Raw genomic sequence first — 25,668 nt, 5'->3', positions numbered from 1 at the left:
GCAAATTTTCTTAATTTAAGCTTTTAAATCCTACTCCTCCTTCATCCTTGGATGGATTTCATCCATATTTAGTGTGAAACATCATTGGGGACCGACAATCATATTTTATATAAATGAGCCTGGTCCGACCCCTAGGGGCTGAGGGGTGGGGCCCCAAAAGGGCAAATTTTCTTAATTTTAGCTTTAAAATCCTACTCCTCCTTCATCCTTGGATGGATTTCATCTATATTTGGTGTGAAACATCATTGGGGAAGGACAATCATATTTTATATAAATGAGCTTGGTCCGACTCCTAGGGGCAGAGGGGCAGGGCCCCAAAAGGGCAAATTTTCTTAATTTAAGCTTTTAAATCCTACTCCTCCTTCATCCTTGGATGGATTTCATCCATATTTAGTGTGAAACATAATTGGGGACCGACAATCATATTTTATATTAATGAGCCTGGTCCGACCCCTAGGGGCTGAGGGGCGGGGCCCCAAAAGGGCAAATTTTCTTAATTTTAGCTTTAAAATCCTACTCTTTCCTCATCCTTGGATGGATTTCATCTATATTTGGTGTGAAACATCATTGGGGAAGGACAATCATATTTTATATAAATGAGCTTGGTCCGACTCCTAGGGGCTGAGGGGTTGGGCCCCAAAAGGGCAAATTTTCTTAATTTTAGCTGGCTCGCAAGTTCATGTAATATGGAATACAATGTGATGTCATCAGCAACATATTTATAAAAACAGTACAAACCCTTCTCCAAAAGAGAAGAAGGGTGCTTACAGGTGGAGGGGTGCTAAATATGGCAAATACTATAATCTGATATCGTACATGTAACTTGAGTTCTTTCCCCTGGGTGATTATCATAATCTATATGTCCTTAACTAGAGTTTTTTTTCCCTTACAGATACCTGTACACTACACTAAGTGATAGTGTAATATCAAAAAATGCTCCACCTATCTTGATAGCATGTACAAAGTCGGATCTTACACTTAAGAAAGGCAAAGATGTCATCAAGAAAAATCTAGCAACAGAAATGTAAGTAATTATGTCACTCATCTGTTCCAGGCCAGGATCACAAGCTACCAACTTAAAGGCTTTAGATTTTAACTTAGATATATTCATTTCTATAGGATTATAAAGAATTTGCTACATTTGCATATTTGTCCCCACCCCTAAAGCCCCTTGGTTAGTTCTTCTTCACCCATGGAAGCTTCAGACCAAATTAAAACTAAATCCCTTCCTCCAACAGAAGGAAAAGGATTTTAAAGAATTGCTACATTTCTCGAATTGGACCCCACCCCTCAGACCACTAGGGGTACAGGCCCACCATTTATGCAAAATTTGTTTCCCTTCACCCAAGAAAGCTTAAGACTTAATTCCTTCATTCCTACAGAAGAAGAAGGATTTTAAAGAATTTGCTACATCTCCACTTCAGTTTCAGTTTCAAAACATTCCATTTACACCATTTCAAACATTCAAACAAGCACATATCTAACTTTAGATTAGATAATCAGTCCAATTTGATAGCGATATCAAAATGATGTTCGGATCAGTCTGGACTGAGATTTAGATAGCATATTATGTAAATATCTGTGTAATAAAAAACAGTATAATGTAACACTATCTTTTCACGAGTAAAATCCCAAAATTTAGCATGAATATATCTAGAATCCGTGTTTTTATTTCAAACTTCTGCCATAACGATGCAAACACGCACAGTTTTTGAGTAAAAATAAAATGTGGACGGTTATCAGTTAAGTGATATTGGAGTAATTGTATGTACCGAACTTATACGGAAAATGATATGTATATCTATATTGTTGCCTTTGAAACTTTATCCATAACGTTTACTAAAAAGCAGAAATACATCAATGATATTTCTGATATATGTTTCTAAAGTTTTTAAAGTATTAAGTGTAGATTTAAATTCATTATTTCAAAATTATACTAAATCCTTAAGATAGTATATTCATGGTTGATCCTTTTGTATATCATACAGAGATTTAATAGTATGATATATCACTACTGCAGGACATGCCCTTAAATCACCATTAAATTGAGCACTTAATTTTCTCTTAAATTTTTCTTAAATTTGTCATTAATTTTGTCTTAATTTCTGCTCTTAATATTGATACATCAAGGGTCCTTAAATTCGGATCAACCAGACTTATTCTTTAAAAGTTAAGGACACTTAAATTGGAGGTTTTTAATTTAAGAAATTTAAGAATCACAATATGTACTTAAAAAGAAAAAAATAAGGACACTTAATTTTACAATTTTTAGATAAATTTTAAGTGCTCTTAAATAGTTCCACACTTAAAAATAAGGGTGTAAAAACAAGTAAGGACACTTAGAATACACTTAAACTATACAATATTAATGGTACTTAAAATCTTATTTGAAAATTACATGTATATTGAGAGCAATTTAAGGACAAGAACTCCAACTAAGTGCACTTAAAATATCCAAAAGACGTTTCTTTCAATGGTCATATAATTTTAAGTAAGGGTTCTTAAACATTTTGCACCCTTTTTAAGAGCACTCAAAATAACCCAATGCATTTCTTTTTGTAGTCACTTAATTTATTTAAGTAAGGGTACTTTAAATTTCATTTGATGTACATGTGCATATTGTAATTCCTAAAAATAAATCTGATATATATATATATATATATATATGCTGCCAGTGGCAAAAAAAAAAGCTTCACTTAATTCCGATGGAATTTTCCTTGGAATTTCAGAGGTATATTCAGTAAAATTCCCGTGGAACAGTGAAACAGTAAAATGGAATCACCAACATTTTACTGTGTTCATTATGTTTTAATACTACTACAGATAAGTGCTAAGGAAATCTTTTATCAGAGATATGCAGCAATTGATTTCATAATACATTCCAAGTAAATTAGTATTTGTCTGAAATAAACCTATAGTTATAAAGCATGATAGCTTATATGGGCAATATAACTCAACAATTGACAAATACACAAACCTATAAAATTTTTTATATGCATAGGAACACAATATCAGTGTGCAACAATTTCATGTTGATAAAGAATTGCAGACAAATCAAAACTTACTGAAAGTGTTCATCTGTACTTACAGACATTCAGGAATAAGATAATCCTTTCACTAATTGGCCAAAACTTCCATTTTAAGAAGAGAGATGTTTCTCCTTCCACACTCCAACAGACACAGCAGCCATTTTTGATGGTGACTGTTTTGGCGGGAAACATATAGAAGTCATGTGACTCGATCATGTTGTCATGTGACAAGTCATATGACTTCAAACTTATAAGCAGGAAGATAGGAAATGATATTAGGACTTTTAGAAGTTTTAATCAGAAGATACAACTTGTAAAATAACCTTGGATATATAAATCTTCAACTTTCAAAACAAATTAATGAAACATGGTCAGTAATTAAGCAATGTGATCAAATCTAGATCGTGTTCATTGCCAACCATGGTCACTATAACCATGGTCATTTTCATTTTTCACCATCGTTAAAATTACAACCATGGTTTCACTTCCCGACCATGGTTGTAATTCTAATGATGTTCATGAGTATCCTTTCAATTGGTTCCATAGAATTAAATTCAGAAAGGATTCTGTAAATATATAAAGCCTCTGAAGAACTTTGAACAAGGATATCACGATGATCGATCCACATTCATTAATTGATGGATTTAAGTACTCTTAAAAATGAAATTATATATATACCAATACATCATGTACCGTATTTTAAGCGTCATTTAAAAAAAGTGAGGACTATTAAAACTTGCATGTCAAGTTACTGTAAGACTTAAATAATTTAAGGGCTATTAATTAGTGTTAACATAAAAAATAAGTGTCCTTAAACACACCTTAAACGAAAAGCAAACGAGATTTCAGTATTTAATTAGTACTCTTAAAAATTAAGTAGATAAACATACACTTCAATGCTTCTTACTTTTACAATTGAATATCCTTAAATGGTGATATTAAGGGAAAATTCAAAGCATGTGCTCTTTATCCTTAAAAATAAACTTAAGAAACAAATTTTAAGAGTCATTTTTAAGATTTTTAAGAAATTGAGTGCTGTTTAAGTGTATTTCAAGACAAAATTAAGGATTTTGTCCTGCAGTAGTATATGGTGTTCAAATGAAAAATGAAATTACTTGTATACAGGCATTATGAATAGATATAATATCTTGTGTCACCAAGTGGTTTGCTGGGGTTTTGGGTATTTTCCCCAATTCTGTGATTTGGAGGTCCATCAGGATGTGGCTATTTAGTTTGGGGAATTAGCGTGGTATCGCATAAGCCCCACCCTTCTGAAACCTCCCTTTTGGTCTACGCACTTGGTGAACTGTTCACATGCCTGGTTCATTCATTAAATATTTTCATTACTTCACTAGGTTCCTTCAACGTTAGGTAAATTCATCACTTGTACTTTATAGGTAAATTCATCTTCATCACTGTCTATTTCATAGGTAAACTCATCACTGTCTACACTTCATAGGTAAACTCATTGCTGTCTATACTTAATAGGTAAACTCATCACTGTCTATACTTCATAGGTAAACTCATCACTGTCTACACTTCATAGGTAAACTCATTGCTGTCTATACCTAATAGGTAAACTCATCACTGTCTATACTTCATAGGTAAACTCATCACTGTCTACTTCATATGTAAACTCATCACTGTCTATACTTCATAGGTAAACTCATTGCTGTCTATACCTAATAGGTAAACTCATCACTGTCTACTTCATATGTAAACTCTTCACTGTCTGTACTTCATAGGTAAACTCATCACTGTCTTTACTTCATAGGTAAACTCATCACTGTCTATACTTCATAGGTAAACTCATTGCCGTCTATAGTTAATAGGTAAACTCATCACTGTCTATACTTCATCTGTAAACTCTTCACTGTCTGTACTTCATAGGTAAACTCATCACTGTCTTTACTTCATAGGTAAACTCATCACTGTCTATACTTCATAGGTAAACTCATTGCCGTCTATAGTTAATAGGTAAACTCATCACTGTCTATACTTCATAGGTAAACTGATCACTGCATGTCTATACATTTAATTTGCTGTTAATCCTGGACATCTTCCTCTAGGTTGGTTGACATCTGTTGAAAACCACCGTATAGTACTTACATTCCATTTGTAGGACCTTTGTGACACCTGACAGTTATTTATCTCTAACTATAATATTGATAATTTATCATAAACATGTATCTATTGGAAATAAATCAAATTCTGTATTACCTAAAAATTTTACTGAAAGATATAGAGATGTTCTCCACAATACTGTGTTGTCTACTAGCAGTTTAAGAGACTGATTATCTCATCAGCTCAGCCAGCTTTCTCGCAAACACTCTAGTATTAGGGTTCCTAAATTAACTAAAACAATTATTCAAAACTTATAGTCACCTTTACTGTAATAACACTTGTTGAATTTTCCTAAATGATTGGCCGTTTCATCTAGAGTAGCACTAATATAATGCGTTATCACAATAAAGGCAATTATTTATTTGATTATTTAATTATTTGAATTTACAATTAAATTAGTTTTAAACTATCTATACTAAATTTACTTTAGTGTTACTTATTCTGAATAAAATACAATTTTTCCTACATAAGATTATTTACAAGGAATCAGTCTTTTTGGGGTTATACCAAAGTTCCGGTATATCTATAACTGCTTTCTTTACAATATCCAACATTATATTGAGGGCATAACCAAATGCAATTCTAGCCATAACTGTGTCCTTAGTCCATACAGGTCGTTGTCCTGGAAACTGTAGCAAATAGGAATTGTCCTCTCCATCAAATGAAGTTTCTAGAATCTTTGCGTTGTTCCGTCTGTATACCTGACTGTCCTCTTTGTGAAAGGCACATGATTTGGCATTTGTCAACTTTGTTTGTTCTTGTATGATGTACTCAAGCATCAGTGTAGGTCCTATTCTTAAATAAGAATTATTATTGTGTACCATTGGAATCCATGCAGATTCTTCCTCTGTTTTTGTATTATATACCTCACTTTGTAGTGGTATGTATGGTGCTGCCTGAAGTAAATGATTGTGGTGATGCTGACTGCTTCTCTACTTTCTGACTTTTGAAGAATATTTCCGTTATAAAATAGATCTATCTGTTGCCTTGAATCTTTCAAAATCTTGCTTCAGTACCTGATCCAGGAGTGCCAGCCCTTATTAAATTGGGTCCTATAAGTCCCTTTTGGTCCTGTAGAAAGACCAGCACTTCTTGACTCTTCCTGGTCTTCTCCTATTTCTGTGCTTGATTATCCCGAAAGGTTGATCTTTTTAGAATTCTGCACTATCTTTCACCTCTACAGTCGATATTGCCGGGGTGCTGGCCCATACTATAAATTGGTCTATAATGTCCATTGGTCCTCTGCAGACCAGCACCCCCACTTGCTCTCGGGTCCACACTCTTTTTCTAACTAACCAACACACTTCATATCATTATCCCTTATGCTACAATTAATTAATAAAGATACAAAGTTATACTTTGATTGGCTATACAATTAATTAGTGGGCGGAGTTACCCTAAAAATCTTACATTACAGTGATAATCTAATATGTCCTTACAGTAAATGCCTATGGTCAACATTGTACAATTATTTTACGAGTTACAATTAGACTGGCTGAGCCAGCTTAGGGGCTTGTCACCTGTTGACTCCCTTTACATGCCAAGACTGGTCACTGGTCAACCTGGACTAATTAACACTATTCAAATCCAATTATCTAATCTTAGCTCTATTCAAATCTAATTATCTAATCCTAGCTCCAAAATCTTGAATGTAAACCAACTATAATAATCTCCTATATTTGAAATACAATTGATACTGAAATATCTGAACAAATGTTTGAAATATAAAAATTACTATTTTTGTACCGTGACATCTTGTACCTTTTCAAAAATACACTTAATGATATTTAAATAAGTATATTTAGTGTAGTTATGCTGTAACCCTTTTTGTATGACTATACATGTAGATTCGAAACGGTAAAAATACATGCTTAGAATTTTTACTAATACCTTAGAAAAATATGGGAGATTGCTATATGCCACAAATACGTAATTACAGTACTAGACTGGAATAATTTTTAAGGTTAAAACTTTAGTTGAAATAGTTCTTAGAACCATTTTTGTTTCTGAATCCTGTGTACTACATATATATATATATAATAAATATTCCTAGGCATGATCAGGGATATTTTATTTCCATTTGCTTTTACATCTTCATTTTAAAAATGGAGGTGACAATAAAAAATTTAGACCACAGATATATGGGGTTTCCATAATTCAAATCACAATCCAATTCACGGATGTCCTAACCTGATTGACAGTAAGACAATAGCAAATACCCGATATAGTCCACCGAATAGCAAATTGCCCGCGGCCAGGTAATTACAGGTAAACAACATCCTGGTCCAAGGATTACATAACCATCAAACCCAAGGCATGGCTAATTATATATCTATATCGGTGTATCTACTCGTATATCAATTAAAAATTGAAAGCGACCGTAGGGTCTGAAAAAATAGTTTGTTTTGCCTAATATCTCGATATTTAGATCTTTTATAATATCAAAAATAAATTCTTTCTACCATATGTTGAAACGTTTCACAGTATTGTAATAAATGTATCACAATTTATTCGGTTAGCAACACACAACACAATGTTTGTAGAGATCAATCATCGGAGTGTACGTACGTCAATACTTTATTCAAGGATTTCTTAAATTGTTACATAAAATTTCATTTTATAGTCACAAACTTTTTAATTCACAATGTACCAAAGATACAGACTACAGGTAAATATTATCTAATTAAAGCTTATTTGTTGCTGAACTCCTCGACAAAAAATCCGAAATTTTTATTTCTGTGTGGATTTCCTTTTATAATTACACGAAGATACCTGGTATTAGAACATAAATTAGAGTATTTGAAACATCGTATTTCACTCTTTTAGTTATTTACATTCGAGCCAAAGTTATTGTACGATTAACTTCACTCAAAAGTAATCATAAAAAATCGTTGATCGGCTTTTCCTATGACCGTCGATGTAAGTGATAGCATATCAGTTATAGTACAGCTATAAGCCACGGACTATTATGACGTCACACGGTTTAGAGCTAGAAAATATGCATAATCGGGAGGTCAGAATTTTGGACCTCGATATCGACGTGCTAATAAAGCCATTTCCAGCATAAACTGAAATTATAATTTTTGACTGCACAAATCCTTTAAGGTGATAGTCTCACATTCCCCAAAATAATGCTGTTGTTCAATATTTGTCATACTTGGTCTATGAAGTAAATACATTGTTTTGCATCCTTTGTCAAAGTTTCGAAGAAATTGAACCTGTCATTTTTAGCTCACTTGGTCCGAAGGGCCATGAGCTTATGTCATGGCGCGGCATCCATCGCCCGGCGTCCATCTTCCGTCATCTGTCCGTCAACTTTTTCTTTAAATCGCTAATTATATATATAAGTACTAGTCATAGACTTCTGCTTGGATTGTAACCAAATTTGGCCAAGAACATCATTGACGAAAGGGGAATAGAGTTTGTATAAATTTTGGCATTGACCCCCCGGGGGCATCAGGGACGGACCCAATAGGGGAAATAAATGTAAATCCTATAAATTGCTACTTGTCCTTGAGTTCTACATGGATTGAAACCAAATTTGGCCAAAAACATTCTTGGGGAAAGGGGAAAAGTGTTTGTATAAATTTGGGCTCTGACTCATCGGGGGCAGGGCCCAATAGGGGAAATAGAAGTCAATCTATATATCGCTACTTGTCCTAGAGTTCTGCTTGGATTGAAACCAAATTTGGTCGAAAACATCATTGGGGGAAGGGGAACAGAGTTTGTAAGAATTTCGGTTCTGACCCCTTGGGGACAGGAGGGCCGGGGCCCAAAAGGTTAATAGAGATCAATCTCTAAATCGCTACTTGTACTAGAGTTGTGCATGGATTGAAACAAAATTTGGCCAAAAACATCCTTGGGGAAGGGGAACAGAGTTTGTATAAATTTTGGCTCTGACCCCCGGGGGCAGGAGGGGGCAGGGCCTAATAGGGGAAATAGACTGAGGTAAATCTATATATCGCTACCTGTCCTAGAGTTCTGCATGGATTGAAACCAAATTTGGCCAAAAACATCCTTGGGGAAGGGGAACAGAGTTTGTATGAATTTCGGTTCTGACCCCTTGGGGACAGGAGGGGCGGGGCCTAAAAGGTAAATAGAGATCAATCTCTAAATCGCTACTTGTCCTAGAGTTGTGCATGGATTGAAACAAAATTTGGCCAAAAACATCCGTGGGGAAGGGGAACAGAGTTTGTATCAATTTTGGCTCTGACTCCCGGGGGGCAGGATGGTGCAGGGCCCAATAGGGAAAATTGAGGTAAATCTATATATCGCTATTTATCCTAGAGTTCTGCTTGGATTGAAACTGAATTTGGCCAAAAACATCCTTGGGGGAAGGGGAACAGAGTTTGTATGAAATTTGGTTCTGAACCCTCGGGGGCAGGAGTGGTGGGGCCCAATAAGGGAAATAGTGGTCAATCTATAAATTTCTACTTGTCCAAGAGTTTTGCGTGGATTGAAACCAAATTTGGCCAAAAGCCTCCTTGGGAAAAGGGGAACAGAGTTTGTATGAATTTTGGTTCTGCCCCAATGGGGCAAGAGGAGCGTGGCCCAATAGGGGAAATAGAGGTCAATTTATAAATCGCTACTTGTCCTAGCGTTCTGCGTGGATTGAAACCAAATTTGGCCAAAACTATCCTTTTAGGGAAGGGGAACAGAGTTTGTATAAATTTTGGCTCTGACCCCCGGGGAGCAGGAGGGGGCAGGGCCCAATAGGGGAAATTGACTGAAGTAAATCTATATATCGCTACTTGTCCTAGAGTTCTGCGTGGATTGAAACCAAATTTGGCCAAAAACATCCTTGGGGGAAGGAGAACACAGTTTGTATGAAATTTGGTTCTGAACCCTCGGGGGCAGGGCCCAATAGGGGAAATTGACTGAGGTAAATCTATATATCGCTACTTGTCCTAGAGAAACCAAATTTGGCCAAAAACATCCTTTTGGGAAAGGAGAACAGAGTTTGTATACATTTTGGCTGTGATTACCTGGCGGCAGGAGTGGCGGGGCCCAATAGGGGTAATAGAGGTAATAGAGGTCAATCTATAAATTGCTACATGTCCTAGACTTCTGCGTGGATTGAAAGCAAATTTGGCCAAAAACATCCTTTTTTGGAAGAGCAAGAGAGTTTGTATGAATTTTGGTTGTGATCCCCCGGTGGCAGTAGGGGCGGGGTACAATATGGTAAATAGAGGTAATTCCTATTAATCGCTACTTGTCCTAGAGTTCTGCATGGATTGAATCCAAATTTGGCCAAAAACATCATTAGGGGAAAAGGAACAGAGTTTGTATCAATTTTGGGTCTGACCCCCGGGTGGCAGGGCCCAATAGGGGAAATAGAGGTCAATCTATATATTGCTACTTGTCCTAGAGTTCTGCGTGGATTGAAACCAAATTTGGCCAAAAACATCCTTTGGGGAAGGGGAACAGAGTTTGTATGAATTTTGGCTATAACCCCCGGGAGACAGGAGGGCCTGGCTCCCAGAAGGAAAATAAAGGTTAATCTATAAATCACTACTTGTCCTAGAGTTCTGCATGGATTGAAACCAAATTTGGCCTAAAACATAGGGAAAGGGGAACAGAGTTTGTATAAATTTTGGCTCTGATTCCCTAAGGGCAGGAGGGACGTGGCCCAATAGGGGAAATAGAGGTCAATTTATAAATAGCTACTTGTCCTAGAGTTCTGCGTGGATTGAAACCAAATTTGGCCAAAAACATTATTTTTGGGAAGGCATAAATGTTTGTATGAATTTTGGTTCTGACCCCTTGGGGCAGGAGGAGCAGGGTCCAATATGGTAAATAGAGGTAAATCCTATAAAACACTACTTGCCCTAGAGTTCTGCATGGATTGAAACTAAATCTGGCCAAAAACATCCTTTGGGGAAGGGGAAGAGACTTTGTATGACTTTTGGCTCTGACTCCCCAGGGGCAGGAGGGCTGGGCCCAATAGGGGGAATAGAGGTAAATCCTTTTATTTGCTAATAGTCCTAGAGTTCTGCATTGATTGAAACCCAATTTGGCCAAAAACATCCTTGGGAGAAGAGGAACAGAGTTTGTATAGATTTTGGTTCTGACCCTCTCTGGACATGAGGGGCGGGCCCAATGGAGTAAATAGATGTAAATCCAATAAATCTCTACTTGTCCTAGAGTTCTGCGTGGATTGAAACCAAATTTGGCCAAAACATTCTTGGGGGATGGAGAACAGAGTTTGTATAAATTTCGGCTCCGACTCCCCAGAGGCAGGAGGGGCGGGGCCCAATAGGGGAAATAAAGGTAAATCCTATAAATCGCTACTTGTCCTAAAGTTCTACATGGGTTGAAACCAAATTTGGCCACAAACATCATTTGGGGGAGGGGAACAGAATTTGTATAAATTTTGGCTCTGACACCGGGGTGCAGGAGGGGCAGGGCCCAATATGGGAAATAGCGGTATATCTTATGAATCGCTATTAGTCATATAGTTCTGCTTGGATTTTAACCAAATTTGGCCCAGAAACATCTTTGGGGTTAACAGAATTCTTATAAATTTTGGCTTTGACCCCCTGGAGCAGAAAGAGTGGGGCCCAATAGGGGAATTAGAGGTAAATATTCAAATTCCGTCAGAAAAGAAACAATGAACCTGTCTTCAGAACATTACTTGGCATTACAAACCAGGTGAGCGATACAGGCCCTCTACGCTAGGCGAGCTTGAGCACATCAAAACAATAATAAGAATAACGCAATGATAACTAAATGATGTTTTGTTACTTTCACACCCTAATTGTGGAAGGTATAAAATAATAAAACACACATGTAAAATAATTGTCACAACGATAATATTATAGATGTGTATATTTACACAATCAGTGATGATTTGCGATGTTTGCTTAGAACTCTTTCGTTTTATTCTTGGTTCAAAGATTGTGTATTCCCGAAAATCACTCGCAACGTCTTCTTAATTTATACCTCGGCAGTAGATTTTCTTAGTTTATCTGTCTAGTTGAATGGTACAAAATTGATGCTATAAATGATGATTAATTAGGGATTTCCATTCAGGATGGAAATCCCTATTGTTTTTGTTCTGTTTTTTCTTATTATTATTATTATTACAAGCTAACCGATATTTACATAATGTATAATTTTCAGTCATGTGGACATGACGTACATAGGAATTAATTTACATAATGAATAATTTGCGTGCCCCAGTGCTTGGGCTGAGGTGACCAATATTACATTTCACGGTCCCGGAATAGCAGTTGAGATGGGTTGTTTTTATCTTGTACATACGTTCCTTCCACATATTCATAATTCTAAATATAACTGTCGAAGACAGATATATCTGGATCAAATTATCGATGAGAAGTTACATAAAACATATGTATCAGACCACGATCAAGTGTATTGTGGGTAGCGATAGGCCTAGGACGTCTCCATGCAGGCGGTATATGGAATTTTCAAATTATTATTTGCCTAGATGAAATAAATTATTTGTTTTAATGTCCAGGAGACAGGAGTCATCTCGTCTTTCCGTGTCAACACCAAAATAAAACTAACAGGCCTATTCAAGGACACGTCCTTGGCCTAGCTACTGTAAGATACTGACCATGTATATATCCGATGTAAATCCTGAGATATATAATTATTTATTCTGTATAGTAATAGAGCTACATGTACATGTAGCCCTCGCCAGATATTGTGAATAGTTTAATTTGAATAGGCATGATATATTAAAAAAAAAAAAAGAAAAATTGCCGCCGGTGGAGAGAATCGAAAAATCAGAAGATCTGCACGTTAACACTAAACTAGATTTCTGCTTTTTTATGTACAGTGATTTTTTTATAAGAAGCAGATAACATTGTTGTATGATAGAGTATTTCCTTATAGCAAAAATAAAAATTTGTAAATGTAATGTGCATGTAGCTGTTGTTTCAGCATGAAGAAAAGTGAAAAAAGGATAATAACACATTGATCACAAATCACAAAGTTTTTTGTTGTTCTTTAATATACCTGGTATACAATAATCTTTGTTTGTTATTTTATTGATTTTTTTTCTGATATGCTCGAACGTCGTTGAAGACACCCCCTGAGTGGAATGAGTTAGATTTCGCCGGGACGAAGCACACGCTCGTGTTACGTTGATACGGAGAAAACGACAGTTTTTATTTTATACCATGGAATATCAAAGTTATATTATGCATTGAGAAATTGTACAATACAATCTTTTTTAGATTATATCTTTCTACTGCGTATGCATCGTAAAATTCTACTAAGTTGCATGAAAAATCACGATAACTGCAGGTACAGGTAGGCCTAATGTTATACAATGCAGTCGATGTCGGGAACAGATCCAATTTGATGCATTCAACTCAAATATAAAAAAATGAATGCTATAGCCGAAACCTTTTGGACTCAGAGATAGTCTTAAGTCTTCAAAGATCGCTTTTTTAAAGAATAAGAAAAAATAAACACGAAAAAATCACGATAGCTGCTCGCAACCCAGTGGTACCGCAGTTTCATCGGTTTTCGACGGCGAAAGACCATAACAGATTTTTTACACACAATGTCAAATATATTCAATTCAACTCATTAATTATATGTGTCAGAAGTATGTTAATGATGTTTTTTGTGCAATATTGCATGAAATTCATCTACTAAACGAAGCCTTGTATCCACAAACGAATACGGGAATTTTCGTACCGGAGAATTTTCGTACCGGGAATTTTCGTACCGGAGAATTTTCGTACCGGGGAAATTTCGTACCGCAAAACTATTGATATACTTACATGATATAATGTTGTGTTATTAATGCTGTGGATGTATTGAGTTACTCTATGAATTACAATGGACGATTTCTTTTGCGTACAGTATTTAGCTTTTCAGACATCGCGGCAGTCAGTGCTTGGTAGTAACATATATTACATGACGTATCTAACAGTACTTAGTTTGACACAAATTCAAGTCGTAGATTATCTGCTGAACCAAGTAGAACCAAGTCTGGTGAACCATGATTTAAAAATCATACAAAATGCCATTTATTTTAGAAACATGTCTTAAAGAAAAGGTAGCTGAGTCACCGGTCGGTTGAGGAAACCGCCTTGTCAATCACCTGTAATATTATATTGACTGACACGTGTGGTGAGAGCTCGCCAGCCAATGGGGGAGGAGTCATACACTTCACGTGCCTGTCAATTATACCTGACTGACTGATTGATCAAAGGAACAGCCACGTGCACGGGAGCACGTCAGTATCAAACTGTGTTCTACAATCGTTACACATATATGTATGTTGAATTTATATATTGCTAGGGTCATCCTGTTTTTTCACAGTACCTCGCAAGTTGAAATATGCGCCAGTAAATTATATTTTTTCTAATGTGTAAATTGACGCAATCCGTTTATTCTCAATCTTCATTGTCTCTCTATTGAACTTCTGTTCGAAAGTTACTTTCTAGGGGTTACAGACCTGTTTTACAAAAAGTAGAAAGGCTTTGGCACAAGCAACCGGTTACTACTAAGAAAGTAATTTTGTGATACATACATCTTCATTATGTATAGGGTTTTCGGTTATTCAAGGATTTACAAGTCCTTGGTTTATTTAACATCCTCCTTTAATTAAAAATGACGATCTATTCTTTTTACAAGACAGTCCAAAAAAAGGGAAAATCAGCTTTTAAAATGATTACACGTGTACACTATATTTATCATACATTTGTATTTGATTACATTGTATATGATTTACTTTTGATAAAACAAAAATTACAGTAAAAATTGGTGCAAGCAATCAGTTACTAATGAAGATCATTTTGTGTGATACCTATGTTTATACATCCCATGTCTGTAAAAACGAAATACTTTTCAAATACATTAAAAGTGTAAGTGCCCTGTAAGATCATAAACAGACTCGAACATGTTTCATAATAAATTTTACACAAAATTATTAAGCTGTTAAACCCTGTAAAATATATCAAAGGTCAATTTTATTTAGGCATTAGCTAGGCCTGTAAATATACCCTAATACTTGATTAAGAGTTGTGTGAGGTTTTTCAGTAAAACTACTAGATTAGTGAAAAATAAAGAATATGCGTATACATTGTTTCAAGAAGCGTTTGACAGATAATTTTATTCATGCAGGTAAGAATACATATTTTACGCAGTGTCACCAGCCCAGTTCTTCCGAATTTATAGACATGTATAATGTATATTGATATAATGAAAATGGCAAAGTGCTGAACAATAAAAAAATAACAGTTAAAATTTAAATAGTAAGCAATGATTGAGGTTTATGTTGCCATAACTAAGGACAGGCAAACATTTTCAACAATTTCTAGTGCTGTACTGTAACGATAATGACATGCATAGAAAGAATAGTATTCATTGTAAAGATAAGATAGACTTCTTTATTGTAAAGATTAAGATAGACTTCTTTAAACATTTTTCTGATTAATGTGTGCTATATTGGTTCAAGTATTTGAAGAAATAACTCAATAACCATTATATTATTCAATGTGAGAAATTGATACATACGTGTACGTTTTGGAAGGACATTTGACAGTGACATGTTTTCTTCAAAATCGTTTAATAGATCTAACTTTTATTATTATTTTGCTTAATTTAAACCTAGAAGCTATTCTTTATGCTGTCCTAAATAGACTTATTACTTGCCGAAATTTATGTCTCTGTTTCGTGCATTATATTTGATTAAGAGATAAACATCAAGGACGAAAATTGTCTGCTATTGAGATATTGACCCATGTCCATCTTTAGCTAATCATGATAACATTTTCATCAGTTTCATTTTGTTCTATATATGTACTTGTAATTCATTAAACAAGCACCCAATTAAACCCCAAGGGCTCTAGATGACAACGTAATTACTACAACGACGCTGACACGTGCCATTAACAACACATGTACGTAGAGACTACGTAGTTTCGTAAACTGAATAATGTGTACAGGTCTGTAATCGCCTGAAATAATCAAAATAATGTTGTTAAGACTAATCATCAATAAAATTAAATGGAACACTAAAAACGAAATAAGAATTTTCGGTACGAAAATACCCGGACGAAAATTCCCCGGTACGAAAATGTCTCCGGTACGAAAATGTTTCGGTACGAAAATTCAGATTTACATTGTAGCCTACGTAGGCCTACTGTTTCTTTTTGTCAAAGTGACGTTTAAATAATGAAATGTTCCAAGATAAAGTAACACTATTATTTTAAACTATGTTAAGCTGTATATGAGTGCAAATTGCCACCATAATACCGCAAATGAGTGCTTATCCAATCCTTCAAAACGTCAGCTTGCAAGGTCGAATCACCCGGGCTCATAGAGGACTAAAAATTGACGTCATTGGAATGTTCGGGATCAAATCGTCAAATTTAGAAATGGTAATCAGAATAAAGAAATTAATCATTTAATTACTCACATCGCAATATTTTCATATCGCAGCTGTTGCAGGAAATTCTTTTTACCTGATATCGAGTTCTATGCCTGATTCATCTCGATATTTAGTGCTGAAAATATCTGGTTTATTGATATTATTCCGCTACTTTTGTTCAGTTTGAATTCGCAAATTCGAAGGGCGTCAGAACGCTTGTTTTCAACCGGAATCAACACCATTGTGATAAAGACCTTCCAAGTGAATTTTTGCATCGACATAAAAAATTGATTTTCTCAAAAAGTAAGAAAAATAAAATACATTAATTTTGCTGGAACATTAAAAAAATTCTGATTTCGGAACAGTTGGAATCATGAAGATACCTCTAACAGTATTTTTATTATTATTAGTATATATTATGTAAGTAATTATTATTACAAGCTAACCGATACTTACATTATATATATGATTGACTTCTTAGGTTAAATATGTGTTTTTGTTTAAATATCACATACAGTGTATATAACAATATTGACAATCAAAAAGCTAACCTAAGTTTATAACATATATGCATAATTCATTTTTCACAAAAAAAAAAAAATAATACGGGCAGCCACTTGAAACGTCATGATATACATGTGTATTTCAAAAGGTTTCCAATACCTTTAATGACATACGTATCAATTTACTAGTAAACATTTCTTTCATAATTTGCGTGCCCCTGTGCTTTGGCTGAGGTGACCAAGATTGCATTTAACGGTCTCGGAACAGCAGGTGAGACTGCTTGTTTTACACATGTTCATAGAAATTTAAGTGTTGAAAACAGATATGTCTAGATTTAATATCCCATGAAAAGTTACATAATACATGTATAAGACCACGATCGAAAGCATCGTGGTAGCGATAGGCCAATGACGTCTCCTTGCAGACGGTGTATGGAATTTGCAAATGATTTAGTCTAGATGAAATAAATGATTATTCTAATTACTGATTTATGTAAAAATGATTGTACTTGCAATATTTCCAACGTTGGACATTTTTGTTTTGCTATAATTAATATCGATGCTGCTATCGTTTGTGCGATGAGATGAGATGAGGAGGTTTTGCAGAGTCATCTCGGTTTTCCCTGTTGACATCAAAATAAAACTTGTATTGTAAGATAGTGAACGTGTATTCCACAGGGGCATGGCACGATATTTTTAACCAACAGTATACAGTATATACTATACTATATATATGTATACTGTTGGTTAAAACATTTCGTGCCAGGTCCCTGTGGTGTATTCTGTTTATCCTGCAACTTTTTCATTATACATACAGAAGATGGTATTCAAAACGAAAGCAAATTGACTGTTATTTACACGATTTCGCTCAAAGCGAAACGCTTCTTTGATGATCAAGAAAAGATGCATTCACTAAACCGAATTCGTGTGTACTCCTTTTTACTAGCGTGGGAAATATGTAAGCGACGTCATTCCGGTGATTGTGACGTCACTGTTTGGCGGGACTGACTGCCGTTTCATTCACTCCTACTAAAAGTGACGTCATTGGAATGTTCGGGATCAAGTCATCAAATTTAGAAATTAAATCAAACGAAAGAAATTAAACATTTATTTAATGACATCGTAATATTTTCCTATTGCAACTATTACAGGAAATTCTTATTATCCAGTATCGAGTTCTGTGCCCGACTGATGTTGATATTAGAGCTGACATTATACATTGTTTCTTGATATTGTTCCGCTTCTTTTGTTGACTTTAAATTCGTAAAATGAACTTAACCCGAGAAGGGTGTCAGAACGCTTGTTTTCAACGGGAATAAACATTGCAGTGATAAAGACCTTCCAAGTATGGCAACAGTGAATATTTGCGTCAGGGAAATAGGGACACAAAAAGTCGATTTTCTCCAAAAGTAAGTAAGTTACACTACATTAATTTTGCTGGAACACTTGAAAAATCGTTCTGATTTCAGAACAATTGGAATTATTAAGATATATCTTACAGTATTTTTTATTATTATTATTATATATAATGTAAGTTAATTAGGGATTTCCATTCAGGATGGAAATCCCTATTGTTTTTGTTCTGTTTTTTCTTATTATTATTAGGGATTTCCATTTAGGATGGAAATCCCTATTGTTATTGTTCTGTTTTTTCTTCTTCTTATTATTATTTTTCTTTTTTTTTCTTATTTCCACAAATCTTGTTCGCAGGATATCTCAGGAACGGAATAAGGTACGACGCTCAACTTTGGACACGTTATGAATGTACATAAGATCTTGAAATGTACGTTCGATTTTTTACAAAAATGTTCAAGGTCAAGGTCACAGACGTAAAAAACATTTTTTTGGAACGAAGTTTAAGCGCTCATAACTTCATTACCGTACGGTGTACATCGTTCACGTTTTGTTATTCAGATAGATCTTGACATTGCGCGTGCTTTTCCCATGCCATGTTATCAGAGATTATGTCAAGGTCAAGAGTTCGCTACGGGGTCAAACAAAGGTCAAAAACGAAATTCAACACAGAAAAGTTTTGAAAGTTGGATATGAAAGGGCATGCCCTCAGAAATATATAATGACAAGTTTTAAGGTCATGAAATCCAAAATGGCGGAGATATAGGCCTTTGAAAAAAAGCTATTTTGGCGTTTTCCCGCCAAAATTTTTTAAGGTTTCAGCGCCTTTAATACTTAACATACATGCTTGAATTTTTGTATAGACATAGCATGGAGGAATGTCTACAGAACTTATGCTGTTTTATTGACCTTGACATTCATTCAAGGTCACAGGATTCAAAAAGCTTTAAATCTTCAAACGTCATCTTCGTAATAAATAAGAGGTGTAGAGCGCTGAAATTTGGAGACGTTATGTACGTACATGAGTTCTTAAAATGTACTCTCGATTTTGGAGGATAACGTTCAAGGTCAAGGTCACAGACGTAAAAAACTGCTTTTTTCGAACGAACTTTAAACGCTCATAATTTCATAACCGTACGCTACACAACATGTACGTTTCATTCTCCATGTAGATCACGATAAGTCACGTTTTTTTCTCATTACATGTTATCAGAAATTATGTCAGGGTCACGAGTTCACTAGGGGGTCAAATGAGGTCAAAACAAAGGTCAAAAATGAACTTTACCATAGAAATGTTTCGAAGGGCGCATATGAAAGGGCATGTTCTCAGGCACATAAAATGACCAAATTCAAGGTCATATGATCCAAAATGGCGGAGATATAGGACATCAAAAATCGAAATTTTAGTTTATATTTGCCCCTGCCCGAGACGTTTCAGCGCCTTAGTACCTGTATGTACGGTGTTGATTTTTCATACCGCTGTTGTATGAACTTTTGTCTTCAACAGTTATGGGTTTTAAAGGGATTATATAGAAAAATGGCGGAAATATAGCTCTCCAAATATGGCAATTTGTTTCATTTTCTTATTTTTTTCCGTTATTTGTGAGCTCGTAGGGCCTTTATCATCTCATGTAGAGTGTTGAATTTTTGTAAATGTAAGCTTTAGCCTATTGTCTGTACAGGTTTTTAATTTCAAAGACATGAATTTGAAAATGGCGGAAATATAGACCTCCGAATATGGCGTTTCGTTCATTTTTTAACGTAAATTTTAGCGTAATTCATGAAAATTCAAAGGTGAAATGTTTTGAATTGGATGTGAAAGATCATACTTTCAGACACATAAAATGACCAAGTTCAAGGTCATAAGATTCAAAATGGCGGAGATATAGGACATCGAAAATCGAAATTTTAGTTTATATTTGTCCTTGCCCGAGACGTTTCAGCGCCTTTAAACCTGTATATACATTGTTGATTTTTCATACCTATGTTGTATGAACTTTTGTCTTCAAAAGTTATTTATTTTTAAGGGGTTATATAGAAAAATGGCGGAAAGATAGCTCTCCAAATATGGCGATTTGTTTCATTTTCTTATTTTTTTCCGTTATTTGTGAGCTCGTAGGGCCTTTATCATCTCATGTAGAGTGTTGAATTTTTGTAAATGTTAGCTTTAGCCTATTGTCTGTACAGGTTTTTAATTTCAAAGTCATGAATTTGAATATGGCGGAAATATAGACCTCCGAATATGGCGTTTCGTCCATTTTTTAACGTAAATTTTAGCGTAATTCTTGAAAATTCAAAGGTGAAATGTTTTGAATTGGATGTGAAAGATCATGCTTTCAGACACATAAAATGACCAATTTCAATGTCATATGATTCAAAATGGCGGAGGTATAGAACTTTCAGCGATTTTGAGGTGTGATTACATGATGTGGCATGTGGCCAAAGGGAGATAATCGGTATCTAATACTAAAACTCTAATCGTACTTGTTATTCCGCATTGGTCCAAGATCTTCATAAGATAAGGAGAATTTTTGCACTTTTAAAAAACCTGAAATTCTAATGTGTTTACCTATTCATTATCAAAATTGATATTTTGAACCTAAATCTCAATCGGAATTTCCAAATTCATATCACGGTTATCAAGGAATAATTACCTGTCGGAAAACATTTTTAATTTTGAAATTCATAATAAGCCAGCCAATCAGCGGCTGGGTTAAAATTCTGTCCTGGGCTCAATCTTCGTTACACACGGGCCGTTTCGAAGGTCTTTTTTTCATTTGGCTGGTTGTTACCTGTACCCAACTTGAATACTTTAATTTCAAGATGTTGAACAATGTACACAATCGCCATGTTTGCGTTAATACACGTACATGTACATTTGTATCTACACCGCATGTATGGGAGACCGTCCTTAGGTGAACCTAGCTATTAATAGGACGTACATTTAATCAAAGAAAGGTAATGCACAAACCCAATAACTGACAGATTTAAAACCTTTTATGTGTGTGGCAGAGCTGTCACCTGTGACACCGGATGTTTAAGCAAAACCGGTGCTATGTTGGGGAAAATACCCGGCAGTTTTGAAACCACAGAACCAAACAAATTCACATCAAAATTCTTCGCAAAGCTTACATCTACATGTATTGCCCGACCCACACATTAACCATTAATTGATGTACCCTGCATATATCCAATCAGCAGGCTCCGATATATTCACCTCTCTATGAAATCTTCTGCCCAAAAGGGGATTCCCCTAAATCTGTTTTTCGGTTGAACCAGACTACTTTCGTAAGAAACGCTTTCTGATTAATATTGAGTGAGATCTTTCGTTCGTTCAAGCAATCGTCTGTTCGCTAACATTATTTATATCATTACATAGGAGGAAATCCCGTGTTTTGATCGCGATCAAATCTAGTTATATTTGTTTTAATAATTTATACAAAAAATAAAATTTAAAGGTGTGTGCAAAAGTCTTTTATTTGGTTGACGTTGCAAACTATATCTGTTGAAATTACTATGTTCTCTTCCATCTAGAGATGTGAAATCTCGAATTGCCTTCCTTTGAACGTCATGGCTATTATGCCTTTCATTACAGGAATTTATTAGGTCATTTGACCTGAAGGGTCAGGATGACATATAGTCGTCATGTTTTGTCCGTCGTCGTCCGCCGTGTGCTGTGCGCCGGGCGCCGTCCGCCGTGGGTTAACTTTTCTTATTTGAACTTCTTCTTGAAGTTCTTGAAGTTCTACTGGTGCGATTTGGCTGAAACTTGCATGAAATGATCCTGACATGGTCCCAACAAAGTGTTATTATTTTTTGGGTCGATCCGAAATCCAAGATGGCCGCCATAGCCGCCATCTTGAAAACACATTTTGAATTTTTTTCAAGTTCTACTGGTGCGGTTCGATTTGGCTTGATCTGAAATCCAAGATGATCGCCACAGGCGCCATCTTGAAAACACATTTTGAACTTCTTCTAAAGTTCTACCGGTGATTTGGCTGAAACTTGCATGAAATGATCCTGACATGGTCCCGACAAAGTGTTGCTATAGGAGATTTCAGAAAAGATGGCGTGACGTCACATAAAGTTTACATCCGGGTCCTCAAAGGTGCAAACACAGTATGGCGACTAATAAAAACAATAACAGATACGTACATCCCTGCTACACAATCGATACTTTGACAAAAGTGTACACATTCATACTTGCAAATTCCGATTTATTGTTTCAGAGGTTACAGACATTTATATTTTTAGGTCATCTGACCCGAAGGGTCAGGATGACCTATAGTCATCATGTTTCGTCCGTCGTCGTGCGCCGTCCGCCGTGCGCCGTGCGCCGTCCGCCGTGCGTTAACTTTTCACATTTTGAACTTCTTCTCAAGTTTGACCAGTGGGATTGAGCTGAAACTTACCTGAAATGATCCTGAGATGGTTCCGACAAAGTGTTGTTATTTTTTGGGTCGATCCGAAATCCAAGATGGCCGCCACAGCCGCCATCTTGAAAACACATTTTAAACTTCTTCTCAAGTTCTACCGGTGCGATTTGGCTGAAACTTGCATGAAATGATCCTGACATGGTCCCGACAAAGTGTTGTTATTTTTCGGGTCGATCCGAAATCCAAGATGGCCGCCACAGCCGCCATCTTGAAAACACATTTTGAACTTCTTCTCAAGTTCTACCGGTGCAATATGGCTGAAACTTGCATGAAATGATCCTGACATGGTCCCGACAAAGTGTTGTTATTTTTCGGGTCGAACCGAAATCCAAGATGGCCGCCACAGCCGCCATCTTGAAAACACATTTTAAACTTCTTCTCAAGTTCTACCAGTGCGATTTGGCTGAAACTTGCATGAAATGATCCTGACATGGTCCCGACAAAGTGTTGTTATTTTTCGGGTCGAACAGAAATCCAAGATGGCCGCCACAGGCGCCATCTTGAAAACACATTTTGAACTTCTTCTCAAGTTCTACCAGTGCGATTTGGCTGAAACTTGCATGAAATGATCCTGACATGGTCCCGACAAAGTGTTGTTATTTTTCGGGTCGAACAGAAATCCAAGATGGCCACCACAGCCGCCATCTTGAAAACACATTTTGAACTTCTTCTCAAGTTCTACCAGTGGGATTTGGCTGAAACTTGCATGAAATGATCCTGACATGGTCCCGACAAAGTGTTGTTATTTTTCGGGTCGATCCGAAATCCAAGATGGCCGCCACAGCCGCCATCTTGAAAACACATTTTGAACTTCTTCTCAAGTTCTTCCAGTGGGATTTGGCTGAAACTTGCATGAAATGATCCCGACATGGTCCCGACAAAGTGTTGTTATTTTTCGAGTCGATCTGAAATCCAAGATGGCCGCCACAGTCTCCATCTTGAAAACACATTTTGAACTTCTTCTCAAGTTCTACTGGTGCAATTTCGCTGAAACTTGCATGAAATGATCCTGACATGGTCCAGACAAAGTGTTGTTATTTTTCGGGTCAATCCGAAATCCAAGATGGCCGTCACAGCCGCCATCTTGAAAACACATTTTGAACTTATTCTCAAGTTCTACCGAAGGGATTTGGCTGAAACTTGCATGAAATGATCCTGACATGGTCCAGACAAAGTATTGTTACATCTCTGGTTGATCCCAAATTGAAGATGACTACCATGACACTATGTCTAATTAATTTCCTATATTTAAAGGCCCTTGGGCCTCTTGTTTGAAATAAAATTTGTTGAAAGAAATTGAAAATGATCCTGACAAAGTGACACCATATATAATTAATTTTACTATTGTCAAGGTAGTCAGATGACCGTTAAGGCCCTTTGGGCCTCTTGTTGCATTTACAATTGTTTATTGCTAAATATATTTGTGTAGATTTAGTGTTGAAGCCAGCTTGCCAAGCGGTATCGGGCCGTCACAGTACCCGTTTTGTTTCTTCACAGGTAGAAATCCATGTTGTGAAAAAGTTATGAATAGATAATTGATTTTATTGAGTAACTTTCTGTTACACATGAAAAAGCTGTTCACAACACTATTAAATATAACGAAATGTATAAACCATCTTGCCAGACCACGGCCGCTCATGCATGGCTTCGCTGGTAGATCACCTCATGCCACATCTTATAATTGGGAATTTAATAATATAAATACATAATTACCAACACATATCTCAATCAGTACTTGTAAAAGATAAATATTTCGTTCTTTTCAATTTATATCTTGCTTTAAAGGAATGCTATAAACCACTGTGTTACACTTATACAATGTATGCAGATCTACGCAATGTACATATTTCATAAACCTTATTTTAGCTTATTGTTTTCTACCTACATTGTATGACTTCAATATCTATTTTTAGGTCATCTGACCCGAAGGGTCAGGATGACCTATAGTCGTCATGTTTCGTCCGTCGTCGTCCGCCGTCCGCCGTGCGCCGTGCGCCGTGCGTTAACTTTTCACATTTTGAACTTCTTCTCAAGTTCTACCAGTGCGATTTGGCTGAAACTTGCATGAAATGATCCTGACATGGTCCCGACAAAGTGTTGTTATTTTTCGGGTCGATCCGAAATCCAAGATGGCCGCCAAAGCCACCATCTTGAAAACACATTTTGAACTTCTTCTCAAGTTCTACCGGTGCGATAAGGCTGAAACTTGCATGAAATGATCTTGACATGGTCCCGACAAAGTGTTGTTATTTTTCGGGTCGATCCGAAATCCAAGATGGCCGCCACAGCCGCCATCTTGAAAATACATTTTGAACTTCTTCTCAAGTTCTACAGGTGCAATTAGGCTGAAACTGGCATGAAATGATCCTGACATGGTCCCGACAAAGTGTTGTTACTTTTCGGGTCGATCCGAAATCCAAGATGGCAGCCACAGCCGCCATCTTGAAAACACATTTTGAACTTCTTCTCAAGTTCTACAAGTGCGATTTGGCTGAAACTTGCATGAAATGATCCTGACATGGTCCCGACAAAGTGTTGTTATTTTTCGGGTCGATCCGAAATCCAAGATGGCCGCCAAAGCCGCCATCTTGAAAACACATTTTGAACTTCTTCTCAAGTTCTACCAGTGCGATTAGGCTGAAACTTGCATGAAATGATCCTTACATGGTCCCGACAAAGTGTTGTTATTTTTCGGGTCGAACAGAAATCCAAGATGGCCACCACAGCCGCCATCTTGAAAACACATTTTGAACTTCTTCTCAAGTTCTACCAGTGGGATTTGGCTGAAACTTGCATGAAATGATCCCGACATGGTCCCGACAAAGTGTTGTTATTTTTCGGGTCGATCCGAAATCCAAGATGGCCAC

At 36.2% G+C, this 25,668-nt stretch overlaps 1 protein-coding gene across 2 annotated transcripts in view; it reads left to right on the top strand.

Annotated features, from left to right (window-relative positions):
* Nucleotides 1-25,668, top strand: part of LOC138316577 (signal recognition particle receptor subunit beta-like) — an 83,811-nt gene that overhangs the window by 42,227 nt on the left and 15,916 nt on the right. For both annotated transcript variants that reach the window (XM_069258267.1, XM_069258260.1), the window contains one exon: nucleotides 893-1,024. In XM_069258267.1, coding sequence (XP_069114368.1) covers nucleotides 893-1,024 — 132 coding nt within the window. The remainder of the gene's footprint in view (nucleotides 1-892; nucleotides 1,025-25,668) is intronic.

Source organism: Argopecten irradians, chromosome 1, assembly GCF_041381155.1.
Source record: "Argopecten irradians isolate NY chromosome 1, Ai_NY, whole genome shotgun sequence".
NCBI classification, from domain to species: Eukaryota; Metazoa; Mollusca; class Bivalvia; order Pectinida; family Pectinidae; genus Argopecten; species Argopecten irradians.
The sequence above is the reverse complement of the archived record's forward strand: the minus strand, read 5'-3'. Positions and strand labels throughout refer to the sequence as shown.